The 23,545-nt window shown below is 34.6% G+C and overlaps 5 protein-coding genes across 6 annotated transcripts; 4 read left to right on the plus strand and 1 right to left on the minus strand.

Moving 5' to 3' along the window:
- The first annotated feature begins 2,093 nt into the window (after positions 1–2,093).
- On the plus strand, positions 2,094–4,084 carry LOC17890430 (heavy metal-associated isoprenylated plant protein 5). The gene is made up of 3 exons (XM_006294141.2): positions 2,094–2,737; positions 2,969–3,047; positions 3,145–4,084. The coding sequence occupies exons 1-3, from the start codon at positions 2,144–2,146 to the stop codon at positions 3,825–3,827; spliced, it is 1,356 nt and encodes a 451-aa protein (XP_006294203.1). The 5' UTR covers positions 2,094–2,143; the 3' UTR covers positions 3,828–4,084.
- Positions 4,085–10,254: 6,170 nt separating this feature from the next.
- Positions 10,255–14,836, plus strand: LOC17888985 (TSL-kinase interacting protein 1). The gene is made up of 13 exons (XM_023784533.1): positions 10,255–10,442; positions 10,906–11,101; positions 11,217–11,299; positions 11,387–11,434; positions 11,533–11,642; positions 12,005–12,089; positions 12,190–12,469; positions 12,677–12,784; positions 12,884–13,038; positions 13,117–13,355; positions 13,451–14,129; positions 14,207–14,326; positions 14,419–14,836. Exons 2-13 carry the CDS (start codon positions 10,960–10,962, stop codon positions 14,593–14,595), a joined length of 2,226 nt encoding a protein of 741 aa, XP_023640301.1. The 5' UTR covers positions 10,255–10,442; positions 10,906–10,959; the 3' UTR covers positions 14,596–14,836.
- A 1,333-nt stretch (positions 14,837–16,169) lies between these two features.
- LOC17888592 (UDP-glycosyltransferase 86A1) lies at positions 16,170–18,134 on the plus strand. The gene is made up of 2 exons (XM_006296231.2): positions 16,170–16,817; positions 17,129–18,134. The coding sequence occupies exons 1-2, from the start codon at positions 16,292–16,294 to the stop codon at positions 18,082–18,084; spliced, it is 1,482 nt and encodes a 493-aa protein (XP_006296293.2). The 5' UTR covers positions 16,170–16,291; the 3' UTR covers positions 18,085–18,134.
- A 29-nt stretch (positions 18,135–18,163) lies between these two features.
- Positions 18,164–20,189, plus strand: LOC17890127 (pentatricopeptide repeat-containing protein At2g36980, mitochondrial). Of its 2 annotated transcripts, XM_023784329.1 has the most exons (2): positions 18,343–18,537; positions 18,651–20,189. In XM_023784329.1, the coding sequence occupies exons 1-2, from the start codon at positions 18,445–18,447 to the stop codon at positions 20,070–20,072; spliced, it is 1,515 nt and encodes a 504-aa protein (XP_023640097.1). In that variant the 5' UTR covers positions 18,343–18,444; the 3' UTR covers positions 20,073–20,189. The 2 variants fall into 2 exon arrangements, with proteins under 2 accessions (XP_006295460.1, XP_023640097.1); XM_006295398.2 differs by having other exon boundaries at positions 18,164–20,189.
- Positions 20,190–22,806: 2,617 nt separating this feature from the next.
- Positions 22,807–22,968, minus strand: LOC111831236. Its single transcript, XM_023785216.1, has one exon. It carries the CDS (start codon positions 22,966–22,968, stop codon positions 22,807–22,809), a length of 162 nt encoding a protein of 53 aa, XP_023640984.1.
- Between the last annotated feature and the right edge of the window lie 577 nt (positions 22,969–23,545).

Here is a 23,545-nt window from a genome sequence, read left to right on the forward strand (position 1 = left end):
AAAGTTAAAAGGATTTGAGTCAGTATGACGTGTGAAGTAACAACCATGATTACCTTTTTCTTCCTAACATAGTACAAAACACAAAAACAGAAAACGTTTAAATGCTGAAATCGAATCTAACTACGAAATTGTTTTGGACTACATTCACATACGTAACTCTAAACTCCAAATTACAAAACAAAAAACTTAAAAACGCAAGACATCAGATTTCAAAGTACAAACACAAACTTACGATAAAGCTTGTGGTCATGTTTGAGATAAGTTAACTTTACGAAAAGAAAGTTTTCAATATCAAACTCTACATATATATCTCATGTGCTCATATGATAATATGTGTCCACCTCAGCTATTACGTCACGCATAGGACCATATGAAAAAAACAATTCAACAAAAACACAATGAACCATGATGTTGACAAAATGGACCGGTAAAGGGTAAAGAACGAAACGCAATTACGCAACTCTATGAGACAATTTTTTTTACTTTTCTTATCCTTTTACTATTTATGCAGTTGAACATAAAAATAAAAAGGGTTTTCAAATAAATCCAATATTTTCACACACGAAATCCTTATAAGATTGTTTTCAAAAGAAAAGTGTAAAAACTCAATGAGTTAAAAATTGCAGTTCCTCATGTCTCTGTCGTCTCTATACCGCAGCCCATGTTTTTTTTTTTTGAAAATAGGCAGTTCTTGGCTGCTTCCATTTAAGCATGAAACTTATTAACACCAAAGCCATTTAATTCAAACTCAATAACTACTTTTGAAGATAGCAATTTATATGTTTATAAGCTAGTGGTGCTGTACGAATTGTGTTTAGTAGTGATATGTGCATTGGTTAGGTGATATGAATAGTATATTACAAGAAAACGTGGAAACTACATTCATACAGTATATACATTATTTTTGAAATGTGCATATAAGTAGATATTAATTAATTTATGCACATTCTTTGTTGTCTAGAATTCTTCAATATGTACTGTACTAAAGTTATATATAAATCAGTCAAACTACTTGACAAATTAAAACCATGTGCGACTTGTCGCTTATCTTGTATTTTAAAAGTTTAGATCTGATCTTTAATATGCGTTACGTGGGATTGCTAAATATGCTGTAATTGTAATCAGTTGTAGTAAACCACTTCATAAAATGAAAAATTCTAAAATAATTAGAAAACACAAAGAGATAAAGAGAAAAGGAGGTTCCATCAACTTCACTTATAATGAGACAAGACTATGCAATTTGCAGAATCATGACTTTATCTTTAACCTCTTTTTATATTTATGAAAAAAAAGAAGAAGATGTGATTCAGAAATTCAAAACTGATTTGATTAAAACACGACTAGTTCTTTCTATGTCCCGTAATTTGTTTATGAAGTTGTAACTATCTAATGTAATGTTTTAGTATACTAACGGTTATATCTTGCTAACATTATTATAAACCAAATTCTATTGTTACCTTGTTTTACGTGCTTTGTTGTCTAACCATTCTGGCTTCGTATCTTTCCATTATTATGATTCAGCTGTTAATTTAGTTTCTCCTCTGACATAAAATTATCGATCCACTTACCCTTCTGCTCTGAATTATATATTACCTACCTATATATAATTATTGACAAGATAATACTTTGACTTAGTAAATAACAAACAAAAAAAAACGTCATATACATAACATTTGTAATTAGTTCGTATATAAAGGTCGTGATATATCTTCTAACTAAAGTCTGATAAGGTAGGATGTATATTCTTTGTATTGTGACTATTGGTTCGAATGTATTTTTACCTTAACTTTATTATATAAGATTCGGCTAATCTAGACTCTAGTCATCAAGTAGTCAAAGCTTGAGAAATGATTAACTTTAAGAAATCATTAAAAAATGATCAGCTATTTTGCGTAAAAACCAAATTAATTTTATTAAAGATTATCAGTTGATAAAATAGAAAATAATGTTTGTTCAGAAACTTGGTGCCTTCGTGTATAGTACCATCACTTGTGTCAAACCGGCGTCAAACGCCCACTCTCGCTGACCTCAGCCCCCAACAAATACACACACACACACTATATATACGAATTCAACATGTAACATCAAAACCATGCATTATAATATTTAGTAACATTTTACTAATACTAAAATAACAATCTCCATGCACCCTCTCTTCTCTATAAATACGCACCTTTGCCTCCACTTACTCTCGTTCAAACATTTCTTCATCTTTCAGATACAAAAAAATAATAATAATAACTCCCTACCAAAAAATATCCTTATCTTCAAACCAAGAATGGGAGAGTTTCAAGAAGGTGCCAAAGTTGAACAAGAGAAGAAGCCGGCAGCCACCGCAGTCTCAGCTGAGACTACCGACGGCAAGCCAAAGAGCGGTGGAGGAGATTCAGTGGCAGCTCCGGCAGCTGCTGCGGTGGTTTCTGCCTTTGTTTACAAAGTGGATATGCACTGCGAAGGCTGCGCTAAGAAGATTAAGAGAATGGTGAAGCACTTTGATGGAGTCAAAGATGTGACGGCGGATACTGGTGGGAATAAGCTTACGGTGGTCGGTAAGATTGACCCGGTGAAACTCCGGGAGAAGTTGGAGGAGAAAACTAAGAGAAAGGTGGTTCTCGCCAATCCACCGCCACCGAAGGTAGACGTACCTGTGGCCGCCGCAGCTGGAGAGAAGAAAGCCGACGGTGGAGATAAGGCAGCGACTCCTCCTCCTCCTGCTGCTCCGGCAGCTCCAAAAGAGGTATATATCTACTTGAATAAGAACAAAACTTTTGCTAGTGTACGCTGGTCTTTTAAACAACGTACGTTAGCAATTTAAAAAGAAATCATTTGTAGTGTGGATCACACTAGTTTAATTATTAGGCAGATAAGCTTAAACCAAAAAAAGATTAGGCAGCTAAAAAGTCTAACAAAGTAATGAGTATGAATTATACTATATTGATTTTGACTTTTCATTTGTTTTGTTCATCAGAACTCGGTGGCTTTAAAGATCAGACTACATTGCGAAGGATGTATTCAGAAAATCAAGAAAATAATATTGAAAATCAAAGGTAAGGGATTAAAATAATCAACAAAGTTTTATATATCTAAAAATCCAAAAAAATTATATTAATTATGCTAATTAAATAATAATTAATTTTGTATCAGGAGTCGAAACAGTGGCTGTTGACGGAGCCAAAGATGTGGTGACGGTGAAAGGAACGATGGACGTTAAAGAACTAGTGCCTCTCCTCACTAAGAAGCTCAAAAGAACCGTTGAGCCTATTGTTCCCGCCAAAAAAGATGACGGAGCCGCCGATAAAAAGAAGACGGAAGCCGCCGCTCCAGAAGCAAAGAAAGAGGCTCCTCCTGCCGCCGGAGTGAACGAAGCAAAGAAGGAAGGAACTGACGGCGGAGAGAAGAAAAAAGAGGCCGGAGACGGTGGAGAGAAGAAAAAAGAGGCCGGAGACGGCGGTGAGAAGAAGAAAGAGGCCGGAGACGGCGGTGAGAAGAAGAAAGAAGCCGTAGATGGTGAAGAAAAGAAGGAAGCTGGCGGAGGAGGAGTTGCACCGCCGCCGGTGGCGATGGTGAATAAAATGGATTACTATGGATACTCATCATATCCGACGGCTCCGGTGTATTGGCAAGAAGGACACGTGTACGGTCAGAGTTATTCCATGGCAGGTCAGGGTTATCCGATGGCGGGTCAGGGTTATCCCATGGCAGGTCAGGCTTATCCAGGTTCAGGATACAATTACGTAAGTGAGAGTTACGTGCCGTACTCGCAGCCAAACATGAACGCTCCTGGGATGTTCAGCGACGAGAACCCAAACGGCTGCTCCGTTATGTAATCATGGGGTCGAAATTGTAAGTATAAGAAACTCTAAGGGTTTAAAAGATAAATGAGGGAGCACAAAGTAGCAATTTAGGTAGAAATTTTGAAAGTCTGAGTCTGAGCCAGCGGGTTCTGACGTGTAACATTGTTCCTTTGATTAGTTAGTTCTTTTAATGTAATAATTAATTTATGGTTTTACTTTAATTGTAGTGTTAGCAAAAAAATAACACTAATAATGTTAAATGATGAAAAAGGAGTATAATTATCTTTGAAGATTATGTATATGAATCTTTATTTTTCTATTGAAAAATCATTTTGGTTCATTGATCTATGTGGAAAGATGATTCAAATGATTAACTTGTACGAAATATTGAAAAGATTATATACCAAAGTTAATGATTTTTTTTGGTGGAAAAGCTAATTAAAGCCATTTATTCGATCAACTATGATATTATTATCTCCATGGTAATTACTGTTACCCATTAATATAAGTAAACTTTTATCATTTTTTTTTGGTGGGAAGTGAAGTTTTATCATTACGGCATTGAATGAATCATTAGTCTTCCCTTCAATAATTCATGAATGAATTATATGTAGTTCAGTTCAGTAATTAAATAAAGCCTGTACGTATAATAAAAATGTGTATGGGATAAAAGATATATGATTTTTGAGTTTAAAGCTTTTTGAAAAGAAAAATAGAAGAAGAAATGATTAGATTCGAGTTAATTCCCATATATAGCAAGTGAAAATAATTACTAACTGTAGTTAGAAAAAACAAAATAAACATAATTTTGCAACAAGAAAGAACAATTGATAAGCAAAAAAATGGTAGATTTGATAACACGAAATTAAATGAAAATAATATCTAATTTTCTTTGGTGTTGTTAAATACTAGTATCTTATTGTAAAACGACAACTATTTTTCTTTCCCTAAGACATCTAGTACTATTTATCTCTATATCAAAGAGTTGAAATATAGGGAGTACGTCAGATTATAGTTTGACAAGAGACTATGTTTGTTTTCACAAAGAAAAAAAAGAAAAAAAATCCATAAGATAATTGAAGTGATGTAACTTGATTAATATTATATATATTGACGTAGAAATCCATTAATAGATCATTTGATATCGTGTAAACACCTTTTGCGGGTTTTATAGGGCATCACATTGTGTTCCAAAGTGAAACGATAGAATTGTTTTATTCGTTTAAAACTACATTGTACATCAAATTTGGATCCAGTTCACCTAAGGGGATAAACATATATAATTTGATTCTCTAGCGCTTTTACAAGTTCTGCATGTTAATTTCATCATCCAAAAACGTCCAACGTTTCGTAGTATGTGTTTGTATGAAGGCGTTGTTGCAACGTATCTTGAATCTGAAAATACAAGTAACTCTAAAAGGGTCGACGCCTAAAGGCAAGTTAGGTAAAAAATATGTGAAGTCGATCGAGATGGAGCCATCGGTTCTTACGTGTAACACACCGTTACTTGGTTAGTTAATTCCTTGTAAGAAGTAATAATTAAATGCTTTACTTTAATTGTAGTGTCAGCAAACAAGTAACAAAAATATATAGTGTCAAAATGATGAAAGCGAATATAATAACTAAATACTACGTACTATCTTTCAAAACGGATAATTTTGATAGAACTATCGTTGTTCTTTTGTCGATTCAAGATGTACGTAGTATTATTATGAATGTTTACTTATTTAACACGATGTATTTTGGATCCAAATTTTCTATAGTTTGTGTTAATTGATTCCTTCAGAAAGATGATTTAAATGATTAAAGTGTACAAAATCTTGATAAGATGAACATATATTAATGAGTTTTTGATGGACTAATATAAAGCCATTTTCTCAATAAACCATGATTATATTAATTCCCAATGACAACATGTTCAGTCTTCATCCATTTATATTTGTTATTAAGTTATTTAAACAGAGAGACTACGTAACCATCTTCGTATATTATATAAATGAGATAATGAATTTGTTAGTTGCACAATTACGCAAGTCTTTTTAACATATAGCATTTGTTTGCATTCTACGTACGTGTATGTGTGCATTATTGTCATATTTATATTAACTACATGGTTTAGCATGATTAATGGTGACTTAATCTTAATATGAAAAAAAATAGTGACTTAATATTTCTTCTGGACTGCTGCACAAAGACAAAATGATGACAACAAAACCATTTTGTTGATGATCCCATCACTTTCTATTTCGTCGCTCTAGTCTTCTTTTTCTTTGTATTTTTCTATATAATTGTATACGTAATTATCTTTGAATTTGGTTAGATTTATTTTATGCATACGATATTATTCTATCATTCAAGATCATGCAATGCAATATATCAATCATTGGATGCTAAGGATAAATCAGACATGTACACCCTAGTTTGAGGTTTATCTATGGAATGAATGTGTAATAAAATATATTCTCTATATACCCCATAATCCACTCATTACAAACTTTTTTCTTTGGAATCATATATCGAAATTAAATATGTTTATAATTTAATTATAAAGATTAATCAAATACGTTATGGATAGCGTGGAACTCATCTACGCAGGGCAAATAATTGCATGTGTACATGTACGTGTTGCCAATTTCTTTTCAAATTCTCTCTTATTTTCTTTTTTTTTTTGGTAAAGACTTATTTTATTTTTGGATGAATAGTAAAAGACGTGTTGCCAAAGTGATCACTTCTTGTCGCCATAGAAAGAGAGAAAAAAAAGTAATTGTTTTCCCCTAAACTTTTTCTTTCGTGTGAGCCAAATATGTGTCTCACGTAACGATGTAAGCTAGTGTCTAGTGGAAATATATAATAAGAAAGTGACAATACAAATAAAGTAAAGAAGTTTTATCATTTGGGACTAAAGAAGATCGAGTGAATTATGAACCAAACGTCTTCTATCGTTTATCGTTTGTTACGAAGAAAATATTAATCTAGTTGAGATCTATTTAGTAACATTTTAGACATCATTTTTTCACGAATATGTCACATATTCTTAAAACACTATTATCAAAGACGTTTTTAACATATTGATGATTAATAGTATTATAGACTATAGTCAAGTGTAGTACAAATAAAAATTGTCATATTGGAAAAAATAAATTCAAAGCGCTGTTAGTTAAGTCTTTCAAACTCTGGTCAAGTTAAATATATCTTCGCCATCTTGAATTATAAAACTTTGTTGTAGCCTCAAATTTCAAAAGGTGGTTTTCTTTACCTAGAAACGTATTTGGAATTTTCTAATACAAATAATATTCAAGAAACGGTACTAAATACATATATAATCGATTAATCTATTTAAATCAAAATGGGAATCCACCTAAGATGTTATGTCATTGCTCACTATGAATACGTATTGACAAAATATTTAAATTAATAAAAATATAGAAGTGATGATAATATCAATTAGGTGATAGGTTGCAAAATCCAATCAATGCCCACCTCATGTCTCCTTCATGGAAGTGGATCTGGCAGCAGAAAAATACAAGAAAAAACTCAGCAATTATATAAATGCAAAAGGAAAATAGTGGATATCTATTTTGTGGTTGCAAATTATAGTGGACCTCTATCTATCTCACGTCTCTAGTTTATTGTAATCGCGATATTTCCACGGATACAGTTTTACTCACCACATATCTACAATTCTATATCAATAGTTTAGAAAAAATGGAGGACATGTGTGAGACGTTAATGAATGAATACAAGTTAAGTGGAAATAAGTGACTAAGTGAGTGTGATTAGTATACAAAAATTAGAGCAAACATCAGATAGCTAAAATGATATGGCAATTATACAAAACAAATATGGATTATATACGAACAATTACGTTTATTTTATTTTATATGCAGAAACAGTCTTTTAAATAGTTACTATTCATGGCTATTATTATATTTCTTATTATCCAGTCAAAAAGTTTAGTTTTTCTTCTATTTTTGTTGGCAACAAAAATAGCTGTTGACAAAAGGTAACAATGAATTATGTTTTGAGTTGTGTGATCTGCAAATGTCAGCAAAAGATAAAACAGTAAAACACCTATAAGCTTTTATTTTGCTACTAAACTGTTGGCTTATTCAATTATTCAGGTGTTTACTGTTTACAAAAAGCTACAATAATACTAGACAGACATTATGTACAGCAACAGGGCATGATATGTAACAAAGCGTCATGGGATGTTGTGTGGTGTTAGCGGCAAAATTGGGACTATGTCGCGAATATGAAAAGGGTTTGGATTTGGAATCTCGTGGTTTGACTTTTATATATGCGTGAGAGTTGATGCATCTTCATCAATCTATCTGTTGGTTTGGGACAGGCCCGATCTTGACGTTTTTCTTTTGTCCAATACCATATATGTAGAGTATTGTACGAGTTTGAGTTTTTAGGAGATGCCAAAATAATTCGATTAGCAATTATCACTAACTGATAACACAACATACTTTTGATGTAGTAACGATTGAAAGTAACATTTCGAAAGTCTAAAACATACTAAACTTATTTACCTGAAAATTGATGAAATTAATAATAATATTTAATTAACCTAAGTTTAGTATGTTTTAGATATATTAACCTTCATCATATAAACTATATAAAGTATTCATTCCGTCACTATTTTTTATGTCATCAGTTTAAAATGTAAAACATTTAACAATCATCGAGGAAACATATTTCAAACTTCAAAGCATGTCCCTTGACTATAGAAATCATTAGATTGGTCCACATCAAAACATGTTTGACCTGGCCTGGCCAGCCATTCAATTTTCAACTACTTGCATATGTATGTATATATATTGATAAACTAGTAAAGATAATTAAGGAATGAAATGTCGAGGTTTACAAAAACGTTGAGGCTTTGCATACTATTACAAGAGTGAACAAAAAAGAAAGAAAGAATGTCTTGCATATCTGGAGATGAGCAAGCGGCTTGGCTATATCTAAGCCACCATGCACAGCTTGATTGCTACAAAGAGAAATCAAAACTCTGAAATTTTATGGAGTTAACCGCCTTGACTTCCAATATGGTTTAAAATACATGTAGATAATTAGTAAATGAAGGAAAGAAAAAATGTTATATTTCTTTGACATAATATAATGATATCTTGTCGATAAAGTTGACAATATGGCGCAGTAAGCTAGGAATTTAAAACCAAAAACAAAAATTTATCTAACAAGATCGATATATGATGGAAAAATTGTTTTAGTCAAATCTATACGCTTGGTGTAACGAATTGAACATGTCAAAATAAGTTGAAGATGAAATGATGAAATAACCCAAATAAAAGTAAGAGAATGTTGATTCATCCCATCGTAGCTCCGTCGTCTTCTGACTTTTTTTTCCCATTCGTTGAACTCATCTTTATAACAAAAACGATAAGTCAACTTTTAACCAACAAGAACTACAAGTTCATACTAAATTGATATAATATTGGTTAAATACCTTAAACTACTTGCATAGATATATAATATTGGTTACATACCTAACTTGAACCATGAGATCAAAAGTGAAGGTTTTCTACATATATATACAGACCTAATACCATTTTATTGCAGTTTCAGATGTTTTGTTATACAAATATATACAAGTTACCCATAGACCGATCGATTGAATTAGTTCGAAACCCATGTGTTTCAAAGATGTATGGGAATTGGGAACACACTTCTTTCAAAGTATCCATCTAACAATCTAAACATCATCAATCATACAATACGGTAGTGTAGTGACGAAGGTTTCGAAAGAAAGAGTTGAATCATGTACGTAAACAAAAAAAAGCATATTGGATCTTGTGGTATTAGTCACTATTGGACTAAAGAAAAGCCCAATTCCGTGTATTTTAATTGGAACAGACCTCATTCCTATATACAGGGCCTCAGGCTATCAATCTCCAACACTTAAAACCACAATTTGAAATATTATTTTTGTGGCCTTTTAATTTTAACTTTGTACAACACTTTATACGCGACTTGTGTGAGATGCCAACCCGCGCCACGTGCATTACGATTTTAACCAAATTTTTTTCATTTTTTTCTTTCTTTCTATTTTCATCAAAATTAATCACCAAATTTTCGTAATCTCTAAGTTTAACTATACATAAATATACTTAGCGTGAAGAAGGCAACTGGCATTGTGACCTTTTTATATTTGGTTAAAATATGAAATCATCAAAACTTTCCATATCTATTTGTTTCCTTTTTTCATTTAATAATTAAATATATCTTTGATTAATTCTTTCGAAAAGTTAGAAAAACAAAAATACGTTTACAATAAAATAATTCTGATAAAATATATTTAGTTTACGAACTCACCGTTATAAAATAGATCGGGTTTAGATTTTCGCATCATATATAGGTTACAAGTAAAATATTTAATTAATTACATTCCCTTTTTATTTTTATTTTTCTTTAATTTTATGTGAATGTAAAAAAAAAAAACAAGAAAAAATAATTTTATTTTTGTCTCTCTCTCTCTCTCTCTCTCGTTCTCGGTTCAACCGTGGTGGATGTTCGTCGGAAAAATATCTTCGGCTTCGATTTCGTTCGAAAAATACCCTAAATTCTCGACTACGGTTCATCAATCCCATACTCTATTCCATTTTTCACGTTTTGCATCTTTCTCAGGTAATAATATTTCTCATTTTCTCGTGTTTTATTAGGTCAAACTTGTTCTCTCCTTTTTGTTTTTATTTTTCCAATTCGAATTTCGTGTATGTATTTTAGTAACCCTAATTCTTATATTTTTTTTAAAATTTTCGTCTTACCTTAGATGTCGATTGAGCTAATTTAGGGTATTGAATTGAGTCGAATTGGGCGTTTTTGTTTTTGATTTGGTGATATCAAATTTAGGGTTTTTTAGTTCGGCGTGAATTTGTTTGTTCTTCGTTATAACTTCGAAATTAGGGTTTTTTTTTTCTCTCCTAGTGTCATGAATGTAAAATTTATGAATTACTTGTAAAATTTCTGTCGGTTGCTAAATTTCTTGTGATTTTAGTTGATGATCGCCATGATTATGCATCCACATTTTGTTCTGAGTTTCTTTGGAGATTCTATCTTCATAAATTGGATTCATTGCTCTCATTTGTAGGAAGTTAAAAGCAAAAGGAAGAGTTTGCAGTTTGTTTTGATATCAAAAGCATGAATGCTTAACCAATTTGCGCGTTACTGCGAAATGCAAGCCGAGCAGAAACCCGGAGGTCCTATCTATGAGGGCCATATATCAAACCAGAACAGCAATCCGAATTTACTCTCTTCTGCTTCTATTAGTGTTGCTCAGTTTCCTGGTATGTTGCATTGCTTCAGTAGTTTTCCTTGTACGTTTCTCTTTTGAGCTGAGTTGATTTTCTTAATGGAAACTGCTACGTTTTGGTAATGGTATGCTTCATTTGGAGAGCGCAGTTAAGAAGCCGACTAGGCAATGGGCTGCTTGGACGCATCAAGAAGAGGAGAGTTTCTTCACTGCTCTTCGTCAAGTTGGAAAGGTATCAATGGTTGAAGTTGAATGAATTGGCTTCTTCCTTTCCTTGTATTTTTTTGTGTGTGACGTTCCCTGTGTGTTGATTTTGCAGAATTTTGAGAAGATTACCTCTCGTGTCCAAAGCAAAAACAAGGACCAGGTTGGTTGCCTTAACCTTGGGTTTGTTTTCCCTCACTTGCTCTTTCTGGTGTTTGCTTTTAGTTTCTCATTGTTGTTGAAATTTTGTGTGATTTTCAGGTCAGACATTACTATTACCGTCTAGTGAGGCGTATGAATAAACTTCTGGGCCCAGAACTATGCCTTGATGCCAAGAATCCAAAGGACACAAATGCTGCAATGCTACGATGGTACTTGATATATACATTTCTTTAATTTTATACTCTGTTACATTGTCGTAGTCTTGGGGAATTTTGTCTAGATAACAAGTTATATCATGGTAAGACCATTAGTAGGCAATGCCACATTCATTTTAGGGTCATATTCGCCTAAAATATCTTCTGTAGTACGGTTATGCATTTCCTGTTCGCAAAGGTTTCTTCTTTTTTCTTGTGCATCGATAATATCTGCTAACAGTCTCATAGTGATCAGATAGTAGCAACTGACCTATATTTTAGACATCATAACTTCTATCGCGCACCTGGATGAGATAATTTCACATATCCTGATTTTGCGTGTCTAAAGTAAACATGGTTTTTCATGTGTCTTGCAGGTGGTCGTTATTGGAAAAGTATAGCTGTAAAGCTTCAAAACTTCACCTTAAACCTCGGAGATTCAAGCTATTTATAGAGGCCTTGGTTAGTTGGCAAATGCATATTGCGTTTTAACGCAAAACCATCTTGAATTTGACAAGGACTTGTTTTCAAACTATTGTCTCACAAACTCTTTTGCATGAAGGAACACCAATTGCTGAAAGACCGCAGAAAGAGCATAAGAAAACGGGCTTGCCAGGGAGAAAATTTCTCTTCTGCTTCCCTGGGAAACATCTCGAGTCATAGCAGAGAAAGAGGATTGGATAACCGTCCATTTAAACTGATTCTCTCCGATAGCCAAAATGTTAAAAAGCTAGGGTCTGGAAGAGCATCTACCAAACATGGTGAAAGTTTAGGTGTCAACCTTGGTGACGAAAAAGAAGATTCAGCCTTTGGAAGAGGTGGAAGGCAGCGGCGAAAACAAGGTTCTTTCTCTGCTAGTTTTTTATTCATGTTTGTTAGATAGACATTTTTCTTCGGTGTGTGTTTTCACTTTTCAGTGTTTATACAAGTTTTGGACATCATCTACTTTTAAGCTTCCATTTTTATATTAGATTTTAAGTTTTTATATGAAAATTTGATGAAGTTCTTGTTTCTTACGTGACTCTAAGCATTCTTTTCCTTTTCTGCAGGTTATAGAAAATGGGAAAAACTTGCAATAGATGGGGTCTCTCTCGTTGCTGATGCTGCAGAGCATTTGGAACGAACATCAATTGACAAAGATATGGATGATCAAAAAGGTTTACTTGCTAGTATGGAATGAAATTTCATTTTCTTAGATGTGTGTTTTTGAGGATTAACTTGTGCAAATTCTGAATCAGATTCTCTTTTTATCTTAGATTTAGGTTCCCCAAGATATTTAACTGGAAAGTCTCCACTTTCTCTATGCTCATCTGGTGATGTTCCTCTCAGTGATGCCAATATGCAGTTTTCTGCCAAGCTAAAACTTCAGCTGTTCCCGATTGATGAATGTACTCGAAGATCCTTGGAAATGGTAAGCTTTTAATAAAAAAATATACTGATTGAAACAGCAATTTTCTGAGACATGAAATGGAGCTTGATCTGTTAACAGGATAAGCACAATCCGCATCTAGAACTTACCCTTAGTAATCGCAAGAAGATATCATCTGTACTGGAACATATCAATCGCAAATGGGGAAGCTCAAGTTGTGCGACTGGAGAGCTAATGCTATTTCCTTACAATGCACGAAAAGAAACTGTAACTTGCCATCAGAGGTGGACCCATGACTCTTTTCTAAGTGCAGCAGAAGTACATTCAATGGTTGGAAGTCCCTCGATTTTCCGCTTAAGGTTTGCCCTCATATTTTCCTGGTCTCGTGCAGATTTCTTCTCGTCAAATTATCATACAGGATAAACCATATTAATTTTCTTGTATGTATTTGCAGGTATGGTTGGTTTGTCCATGATTCATCAGGTTCTTTTATTTCTCAAGTTCCAACTTCAGATCTTTGCCCTTCACACGAGGATGACATGAATGTGGATGGAGTGAACGAGGTCAACATGCTTCTTACTGAATCAGGACCCTTGTCTGTGCATTTAACTGCCGAACAACCGACATCTGTAGAACCCAGCCTGGGTCTAGTATGTGCCTCTGGTGATACTGATGATCGACCCACAGAATCTAGAGATGATTATGAGCCTGCTTCATTAACTATTACTCCATTTGAGAATTTAAGCAGCGTTAATGCACAATCAGCAGGGGAATGGGCTGATAGTCTTACTAACATAAGTATAGGTGATCTACTTTCTGAAGTGCCTGATGACATAGATAGTGATGATGTGGATCCACCTGCCACTGAGGGTTCACATTACCTCCTTCGAGATGTCTCATTTGCCTCAGAATCTTTTGATGCTGCGATTGCTGCTCATATACTAAGACACCAGAACAAGCCAAGTACTCTACTGCCATCAACTTCTGGCTCTTCCTCTCTATGGGATGATGAAGAAACACGTGATGCCTTCTCTTTCCAAAAGAATCGTTTTGCAGATTCCTCCAAGTTGGCTAATGTCACTTTTCCTGGAGGTATTGCCAGAGTAAATGGAAAGTCTTCTCAATTGGTAGAGGTAATTATATCAGTCTCAAACTCTAATTCCACAATTGTTTACACAAATAAATCATCTGATACAATCCTTTCTCTTAGGCTTTATCCCCCGACGAGAAGCTTCCTGACCACGGAGAGCCTATGGAAGAGGGTCCAACAGACCCCCATACGATGGATTCTCCAGGGAAGACCCATTGTGGGCTTGCGGATATATATTGGGTAAATCTCGAAACCTCATATTTTCTTCCGAAGTAAAAAAGCACAGATATGCATAAAAACTCTTGTTTCATTTGTTTTACTCCTCTTTGCAGCCTGACTCGTTAGGACCACTGGATTTAGACATAAGATCTTCAAAGTATACAGACGATTTGATCCTCAGTGAGAGCCTCGGGGGTTTGAGCCGTCTGATAGCGACCAGCCTCGATGCCTTTCAGAACTGCTCGCTCTTTGGGTTCGACAACAAGAAGGATAAGTCTAACATGGTCTGAGATGGAACCAAAGCTAAAGCATGGGGTCCAAATGTTGATAGTTGAAAAGAAAGTGACTCTTGCCTTTTAAAAAAAGAAACTTTATCACCCAACTGATAGCTTCACTGTACAAAAATCTGATGTAAGTTTTTTTTTTTTTAACTCAGCTCTCTCAACACAGTCTTCTGTGTTGATACATGTTTATGTGTACCCTTACTGTGTTATTTACATGTTTATTTTGGCTATCATGCCTTTTTTTTTTGGTTCTTTTGTTTATAGAAGTTTCATGTCTAATATTAATGTCGCAGAATATTCTAAATTCTTTGTAAGAGTTATGAGTAAAATAAAAATTTAACTTCACCAAGTTTTTAAAAATCAGAATCTAGATACGAAGAAACTTTTCAAAGTTAATCTTGAAACACAAATGAATTAGCAGTGACTTATACCAGAGTTGTTGTATCACCATCCAAATTTAAATATGCATTATACATATTGATGCATATATAATAGCATGGTTTATTTATTTTCTCTCATTTCCTTTTTAATATTCTATCTGAAAAAAGATTCCAAACGTCTACTTTTCTACTACACTTGATCAGTCTAACCCATGATTCAATATTAAAAAAACATGGAAAACTAAGTTTGATTGTTGTCTTGATCATCATCATCATATGTGTTCAAATTGGTTTTCTTCTCTTCTATTCCAGACATGAAAACATTCTCCAACATTCAGTTTTCTCACTCTCAATGGTTAGTGTAAGGCTGTAAGCCAAAAGCTAAAAACCAACACTGCACACTCTCCAGTCTCCACCCTAAAAGTCCCTAAGTGAACAAAATTTCAAAAATACAGTTTCATTCATTAAACTAAACCGTATGGTAATAAGTTTTACACTGTCAAATTCAGTTTATCCATAGGTAGAGATAAAACTATGGATATGCACTCAATTATGAGCCCCATACAACAATGATGTAAAGCCAAGTTGCCATAACATGACAAATCTGCTTTAGTGTGATACACCGCTTTACACTGGCCTACTCTTTTACATCACGTTGAGTTCGTACACGAAGAGATAGGCTTTACTTGCCCTTTGAATATTCTTCTTTCATAAATTTGACGGCTTCTGTTGTCACGAGATATCTTTTAGACGATCAATATATATGACACAATTACATATATCATACATAATATACATATTATATATAAAGGCATATTCGAGTTCTCATATATACAATCACCACATAATCTAATAAGAGCAAATTAAATACGCGCCTGAAGTATACTATAGTATAAATATAAATAAACCTTAATATAACTTTATTAGAGTTGAATTCGAAGGTCATGCAAAGTATGGATGATAAGAGTTAAGTAGTACCTGAAATTATAGCATGCTTCTTTTTATAATTTTGCTTTCTTTAAATAATACAAGGGCCAAAGTTTTATTTTGGAGTAAGCTTTTTAGAGGACTGGCCTTGCATATCATCATCCATTAGAAACTAGAAGTCTAGAATTGTGGAATATGTTTTATTGGTATAATTGGTGTAGTTTTTCAAAGAATATCTCCATTCAAGTTTTCTACGATTGATGTATATAAAATTAAAATAATTTATCCTTTAGAATTTCACTTGTATGGTTGATAAATATGTACACTCTTAGTCCATACAATCATTCGAAACACCAAGACAAGAAAATTCTTCCAAACAACAAAAAAAAAAATCAATGGAGAGCGCAAAGTCGAGGAAGGCTCATATCATGATGATACCATACCCGCTTCAAGGCCACGTTATCCCTTTTGTCCACTTAGCCATTAAACTCGCTTCTCACGGCTTCACCATCACTTTCGTCAACACCGACTCCATCCACCACCATATCTCTACCGCTCGCCAAGGTGACGCCGGTGACATCTTCTCCGCGGCCCGCAGCTCAGGAAAGCTCGACATACGTTACACCACCGTGAGCGACGGCTTCCCTTTGGGGTTTGACCGCTCACTTAACCACGACCAGTTTTTCGAAGGCATTCTCCACGTCTTCTCTGCCCACGTCGATGATCTCATCGCTAAACTCTCACGCCAGGATGATCATCCGGTGACTTGCTTGATAGCCGACACGTTTTATGTTTGGTCGTCTATGATTTGCGACAAGCACAACCTCGTTAATGTCTCGTTTTGGACCGAACCTGCCTTGGTCCTCAATCTCTATTATCACATGGATCTCCTCATATCCAACGGTCATTTCAAATCTCTCGGTAAAATTCTTATTCAATCATGTCAATGATATATTTTGCCTGTTTTAGCCATACATAAACAAAAACATACAAAATATATTTCTCCATCTTTTGACTTGTCACAAGTCATAGTTTTATTATTGAGATGATTGAATAAGAATGGATCATAAATAAGAAAAATTGTGTATTATCCCGGAAGAAAATTAAGGAACTATGATTTTTTTGTTGGGGTAATTTGATAGGAATTTTGGTTTTATATGGCTTTTTTTTTTTTGGCCTACATATACTATATGGTCTTAGTAACATCATATTCGTATTGAACTTGATGGTAGATAATCGTGAAGACGTGATCGATTACGTACCAGGGGTTAAAGCAATAGAACCAAAGGACTTGATGTCATATCTTCAAGTAAGCGACAAAGACGTAGACACAAATACAGTGGTTTATAGAATACTATTCAAAGCCTTCAAAGACGTCAAGAGAGCCGACTTCGTCTTATGCAACACCGTGCAAGAGCTCGAACCAGACTCTCTCTCAGCTTTACAAGCCAAACAACCGGTTTACGCCATAGGTCCGGTTTTCTATACCGATTCGGTTGTCCCCACGAGCTTATGGGCAGAGTCAGACTGTACCGAGTGGCTTAAAGGCCGACCAACCGGGTCGGTCCTCTACGTCTCGTTTGGTAGCTATGCACATGTTGGTAAAAAAGAGATTGTTGAGATAGCTCATGGGCTTTTGCTTAGTGGGATTAGTTTCATTTGGGTTTTACGTCCGGATATTGTTGGATCCGACGTGCCGGATTTTCTTCCAAATGGGTTTGTGGATCAGGCCCAAGATCGAGGTCTTGTGGTCCAGTGGTGCTGCCAGATGGAAGTCATTTCAAACCCTGCCGTGGGAGGTTTTTTCACTCATTGCGGTTGGAACTCAATTCTTGAGAGCGTTTGGTGCGGTTTGCCTTTGTTGTGTTATCCGCTATTGACGGATCAGTTCACGAATAGGAAGATTGTGGTCGATGATTGGCGCATTGGGATCAACCTTTGTGAGAATAATAAGAATGTCACAAGGGAACAAGTCTCGGCTAATGTTAGGAGATTGATGATCAAAGGAGAGACTTCAAGTGAGCTTAGAGGCAACGTCGAAAAGGTTAAACGTCATCTCAAAGATGCGGTTACAGCCGTTGGATCTTCGGAGAGGAGTTTTAACTCATTCGTTTGTGAGGTCCGAAGTAGAATAGAAACTAAGTTGTGTAATGTTGTAAATGGGCTCGAGACAAGTCGATCAGACTGAGCTGTTTAAACATGTTATCGATATGAATTTCACTTTATTTGGTTGTTGTATCTATCGCACCGCTCGAATAAGCAGAAGAGAGATTACTCCATGAGTTTGTGCAAATGTCTGTTTTGGTTCGTCTTACTTCAAAAAAGATTGCGTCTTTGGCGAAATCAGGTCGCATAGCAAGCGCACGTCAGTTGTTCGACGAAATGTCTGAACGAGATATTGTGGCGTGGAACACTATGTTGACGAGTTATTCTCGTTTGGGTCTGTATCAGGAAGCTATGTCTTTATTTACACAGTTGAGATTCTCTGACGTTAAGCTTGATGATTATTCGTTTACTGCAATCTTGAGCACTTGTGCGAGTCTAGGCGATGTTAGATTCGGAAGAAAAATTCAGTCTTTGGTTATTCGGTCTGGATACGGTGCTTCGTTGCCGGTTAATAATTCGCTTATTGACATGTATGGTAAGTGTTCTGATACTCTTAACGCAAACAAAGTGTTTCGAGATATGGGCAATGGTGGTAGAAATGAGGTAACTTGGTGCTCGCTTTTGTTTGCGTACATGAATGCTGAACAGTTTGAAGCTGCCCTTGATGTTTTCGTTGAGATGCCTAAAAGGGTGGCATTTGCGTGGAATATTATGATCTCAGGTCATGCCCAGTGCGGAAAGATTGATTCTTGTTTAAGGTTATTCAAAGAGATGTTGGAGAAGAGTGAGTTTGAAGCTGATTGTTATACGTTTAGTTCTCTGATGAATGCTTGTGGTGATTCGTCAAACTTGGTTTATGGACGGATGGTACATGCTGTTATAGTGAAGAACGGGTGGGATTCTGCGGCTGAGGCAAAAAATTCTGTGCTAAGTTTCTATGCGAAAGTAGGCTGCAGAGATGATGCCTTGAGAGAGCTCGAGTCTATTGAAGTCTTGACTCAGGTATCTTGGAATTCTATTATTGATGCGTGTATGAAGATAGGAGAAACAGAGAAAGCTCTTGAGGTATTTCATTTAGCTCCTGAGAGAAATATTGTTACTTGGACTATTATGATTGCAGGATATGGTAGGAATGGAGATGAAGAGCTAGCACTGAGGTTTTTTGTTGAAATGATGAAGTCTGGAGTGGATTCCGATCATTTTGCATATGGTGCAGTTCTTCACGCTTGCTCGGGTTTACCCTGTTTAGGACATGGAAAAATGATCCATGGTTGTCTGATCCATCGAGGGTTTCAAGGTTATGCTTATGTTGGTAACGCCTTGGTTAATTTGTATGCGAAGTGTGGAGATATTAACGAATCAAACCGCGCATTTGGGGATATAGCTAACAAAGATTTGGTATCTTGGAACACAATGCTTTTTGCGTTCGGTGTCCACGGGTTAGCAGATCAAGCTCTAAAGCTATATGACAACATGGTCGCATCAGGGATTAAACCAGACAAGGTAACATTCATTGGATTGTTGACAACGTGCAGCCATTCAGGCCTTGTAGAGGAAGGTTGCACAATTTTCGGATCCATGGTTAAAGATTATGGAATCCCATTGGAAGTAGATCATGTAACATGTATGGTAGATATGTTCGGGAGAGGTGGATATCTAGAAGAAGCAAAGGAATTGGCTACAACATACAATACACTTGTTACTAACGCCAGTAATAATTGTTCATGGGAAGCTCTTTTGGGTGCTTGTTCTACAAATTGGCACACAGAATTAGGCAGAGAAGTTAGCAAAGTTCTAAAGATAGCAGAACCAAGTGAAGAGATGAGTTTTGTTCTGTTATCCAACTTGTACTGCTCAAGTGGGCGGTGGAAGGAAGCAGAAGATATAAGGAGAGAAATGGTTGAGCGAGGAATGAAGAAAACACCGGGATGTAGCTGGATCGAAGTAGGAAACCAGATCTCAACTTTCCTAGTCGGTGACTCTTGGCACCCGCGCTTGGAAGAGCTTTCTGAAACTTTAAACTGCATTCAACGAGAAATGAGAAACCCAGAGACGTTTTGGAACATGTAAATTTGGTAGTGCTATAGACAATGAAAAATATGTAGAAGCAAAAGAAAGATCGTTCACACACATTCATTATTCTACAAGTAAGTAATAAGCAAATGAATTAGCCTTTTTTCTCCATAAGTTCTTGTGTTCCTCAAAGCTTAAAAATCTTTTAGTGTCTACTTGGAAACTAGTTCATGTTGATTATGTCAAAATATCTTGACGTGGAAGTCTCATACTATTGGAATGATGTTTTTAATCGTTATTTGAGTTATGTTGACTCTTCTTGAGAAGCTCATTAGTGGCTCCTCTTGAAATTTTGATAATGACTAGAGAAATAAGAGTAGAAGAAACATCAATTTTGTTTTTGTTTCTAGTGTGAAAAAGGTCCACAAGAATTGACAAAGAAAATCTAACAAAAGACAAGAAAAAAAAAGATTCAAACCAACTTTGTGTTCTCTACACAATTACCCCTATTTTTGGTGTGACAATGATTCGTGTTTTTAAACAATTGTAGTATATGGTCGGGAAAAAGATATATAATACCACTACTTACTCATATATCTCTTCTTACCTACTAGTCAAAATTGAGATTGCATAAATTTGGTACGAATATTGACTATGATCACGTGGGCTCTTGAGGTTCGTACTGAGCTTCCTAATAATTTATTTTCCATCATTATTCTACAAACTATTTTTCTTCTTGCGTCAGTGTGTTTGTGTTACCCCATTATCTTCTTCTTCCCTTTTTCTATGGTGGAAATTTATATTACAGTACTGAAAGAATCTAGAATCGAATCGGTGATATACATGAAACGTTAAAAACAGTTAACAGTAAAGAATAGTATTGACAAACGATGGTTCTGAACTGTATGCAGCTACCTAATTTAGTTGAAACTAATCATACAAAATATCAACTACCGATACATAAAATGTTATTTTCAGTATGATGGTATAATCAATAAGTTAAATGCTGTATAAAACAGCGGTGAAATAAAAAGTATTTAGAAACAGAAATAATAAAAGGATTGTATAAATATATCTTGTGATTAATTAGTTAGTCATTTACACTTTGAAAAACATGCATTTTAGAAAGAAAAAATTATACTCCCTTTTACTGATGGTATAATAAAACTAGTGGTCCAAAACATTGTATTGTCAACTTTTGTGATTTGTACCATGTTGATTTCTAGTAAATATTATCTGTTCCAATTCACTCGTTGAAAGGTACCGGTACGTAGGAAAAGGTACGTGTGCATTCATTGAAAATTGTTTATTTAACCTCGACTAATTAATACATAAATATCATCGCTTAGGTTGGTTTTATGACATGTTCTAGTCTTACATATATCAATACGAAGTCGCGTACGTACTTAGTGTCAAATTCATGTAAATGCATGCCTTCAAGGCTTCAACCCATTTCAATAAGAAATCATATGCCATCGCTCATCAGCTTAACAAGTTCCTAAATATGCCACGTTACACAACATAATACGAATTGTAAATTGTAATCATGGTCTTAATTCCATTAAGTCATTAACCCAAAAATGGATGCACACGAATTTGTACCATGTATATATAGGACAATAACCATGCATTCGCAGAAGAATGGAGTCTGAGACTACAAATCTGATGATGGGTTTGATGTGTTATTTATATTCTGAAGCAGAGAAGTTTCTATCTTTAGAATATGAGTCAGTGTCTATTTTTATCCTTATTTACCACGGAAACAATTATATTTATCTAAACCTGAACTTCAAATTAACAAAAGGAAAACTTCGAAACTACAAAAGGCTATAATTGTTCCACGTTTTCATCTGTTTTGTACTTCACCCTCTCATTACTTTGTGTCCAATAATTCTCTTAGATTCAAGATGGAGAGTTTGTAAAAAACAACCTCATAATATACGAGTTTTGCAAAAACCACTCTTGATGAATTACGAAAAATGCAAAACAATATATCAGATAACACCACTGTTTCGGTTATAAAGTTTAAAAATGTCATTATCAACTTTGCTAATATAATGCCTTTTAACAAAAAAAAAAAAAAAAAAACTTTGCTGCTATAAGCATATAAACCATTTCCGGTACTGTCACACAAATATGGTAATAATGGCGGTTGTGGTGGAGGCGACGATTATGATGATGACAACAAAGAAGATATATAGCCGAGATTTCTTTTTCTTATCATGGTTTTGGGTATATAATAACCTATTATATTCTTCTTAATTCAAATTGGTAATGTATCTTGCATTTGAACGTGGATTTAAGGGTGCGATTCTGCTTTCTCACATTACTTTTGTTTCAAAATTGAACGCAAAACAACATATTTTTGTCATATACTCGAAGGTTATATTGGGTACTTTTAGAGTTGTTTAATGTTTTTCATAGTTTTAGGGCTACCTTGTAAAAGTTGGTTAACTAAAGTTTTTCTTTTTCCATTCAGGATCAACCGTTCATTAATACATATAACAGTTTTCTATATAGTACTCATATTATATTGTTTTATTTTGAGGACTACTGTCGTGCTCAAGCCTATATTTGATCATTACATACAATCTTCTTGAAACTAGTTAAGGTGATTATATGATTTATATCTATATAGAAATGATCTTGACAACAAATTAAAACGTTAAAAATTAAGTGGCAGCTAAAACGTATTTAAAAGCTACGTACACAACAAAACAAACACAATTCAATCATTTCTAAAGTACGTATGCATAAGAAATTTTATGCAAAAAAAAAAAAAAAAAAACGATTAGGAGTCGTGGCGGTCGTGGTTTTGGTCGCGCCAGCAGATTAACATGGCGATACAACGGCGAAGAATATAAAACTTGGCTCTTTGTTTCTTCACGACATGACTGCACTTTTGCCCAAAAGTCTTGCACGGGTCGCACGTGCCATTCTCCTCCGGTGCCATTGATTGATTTCTTCTCTCTTAGTGAGCCCCGACTACAAAATTTTATAAATAAAGAAGAAAATGCAAGGACGGTAGAGTTTTTGAAGGTTCTTATGAGCTTTAATTTTGTAGAAGAGATGTGGAAGAGAGACAAAGATGGAGAGTTAAGTATATAGTAGTCTAGTGGAGGGGACAAGCATTATCAAACACACACAAAAATATGTTTTTACTAGGTAATTCTCTATAAAAAACCAACTTATGGTGGTCCAAATGGTTTTAGGACTTACTATAGAATTGAAAGATCTTGAGAGTATTATTTTTTTGGTTTTGACATTGATTTCACTTTATAAATCATTTTAACAAAATTACCTAAAAAGAAAGATTTAATTAGTCTCATGGAAAATTTTGATATTGGAGTGACTAACTAAAAAATTATGTGAAATATATCAGTATTCTGAAACTAAAATGTTACCGTGATAACATGAAAGCGAAACAAAATATTTTAGTTTTTGCCAAAAAAAAAACTCAACAAGTATAATTACTATACAATAACCATGTATATATCACTCTGAAGGAAAACAAAACACTGATGATACTG

This window comes from Capsella rubella, unplaced genomic scaffold, assembly GCF_000375325.1.
Source record: "Capsella rubella cultivar Monte Gargano unplaced genomic scaffold, Caprub1_0 scaffold_4, whole genome shotgun sequence".
In the NCBI taxonomy this organism is placed as follows: Eukaryota; Viridiplantae; Streptophyta; class Magnoliopsida; order Brassicales; family Brassicaceae; genus Capsella; species Capsella rubella.

Coding starts and splice junctions, on each gene's coding strand:
- LOC17888592 (XM_006296231.2), top strand. CDS start 16,292: ATGGAGAGCGCAAAGTCGAGGAAGGCTCATATCATGATGATACCATAC. Junction 16,818..17,128: donor CGGTCATTTCAAATCTCTCG/GTAAAATTCTTA, acceptor ACTTGATGGTAG/ATAATCGTGAAGACGTGATC.
- LOC17890430 (XM_006294141.2), top strand. CDS start 2,144: ATGCACCCTCTCTTCTCTATAAATACGCACCTTTGCCTCCACTTACTC. Junction 2,738..2,968: donor CTCCGGCAGCTCCAAAAGAG/GTATATATCTAC, acceptor TTTGTTCATCAG/AACTCGGTGGCTTTAAAGAT. Junction 3,048..3,144: donor AATAATATTGAAAATCAAAG/GTAAGGGATTAA, acceptor ATTTTGTATCAG/GAGTCGAAACAGTGGCTGTT.
- LOC111831236 (XM_023785216.1), bottom strand. CDS start 22,968: ATGGCACCGGAGGAGAATGGCACGTGCGACCCGTGCAAGACTTTTGGG.
- LOC17890127 (XM_006295398.2), top strand. CDS start 18,189: ATGTCTGTTTTGGTTCGTCTTACTTCAAAAAAGATTGCGTCTTTGGCG.
- LOC17888985 (XM_023784533.1), top strand. CDS start 10,960: ATGCTTAACCAATTTGCGCGTTACTGCGAAATGCAAGCCGAGCAGAAA. Junction 13,356..13,450: donor CCCTCGATTTTCCGCTTAAG/GTTTGCCCTCAT, acceptor ATGTATTTGCAG/GTATGGTTGGTTTGTCCATG. Junction 14,327..14,418: donor GGCTTGCGGATATATATTGG/GTAAATCTCGAA, acceptor TCCTCTTTGCAG/CCTGACTCGTTAGGACCACT.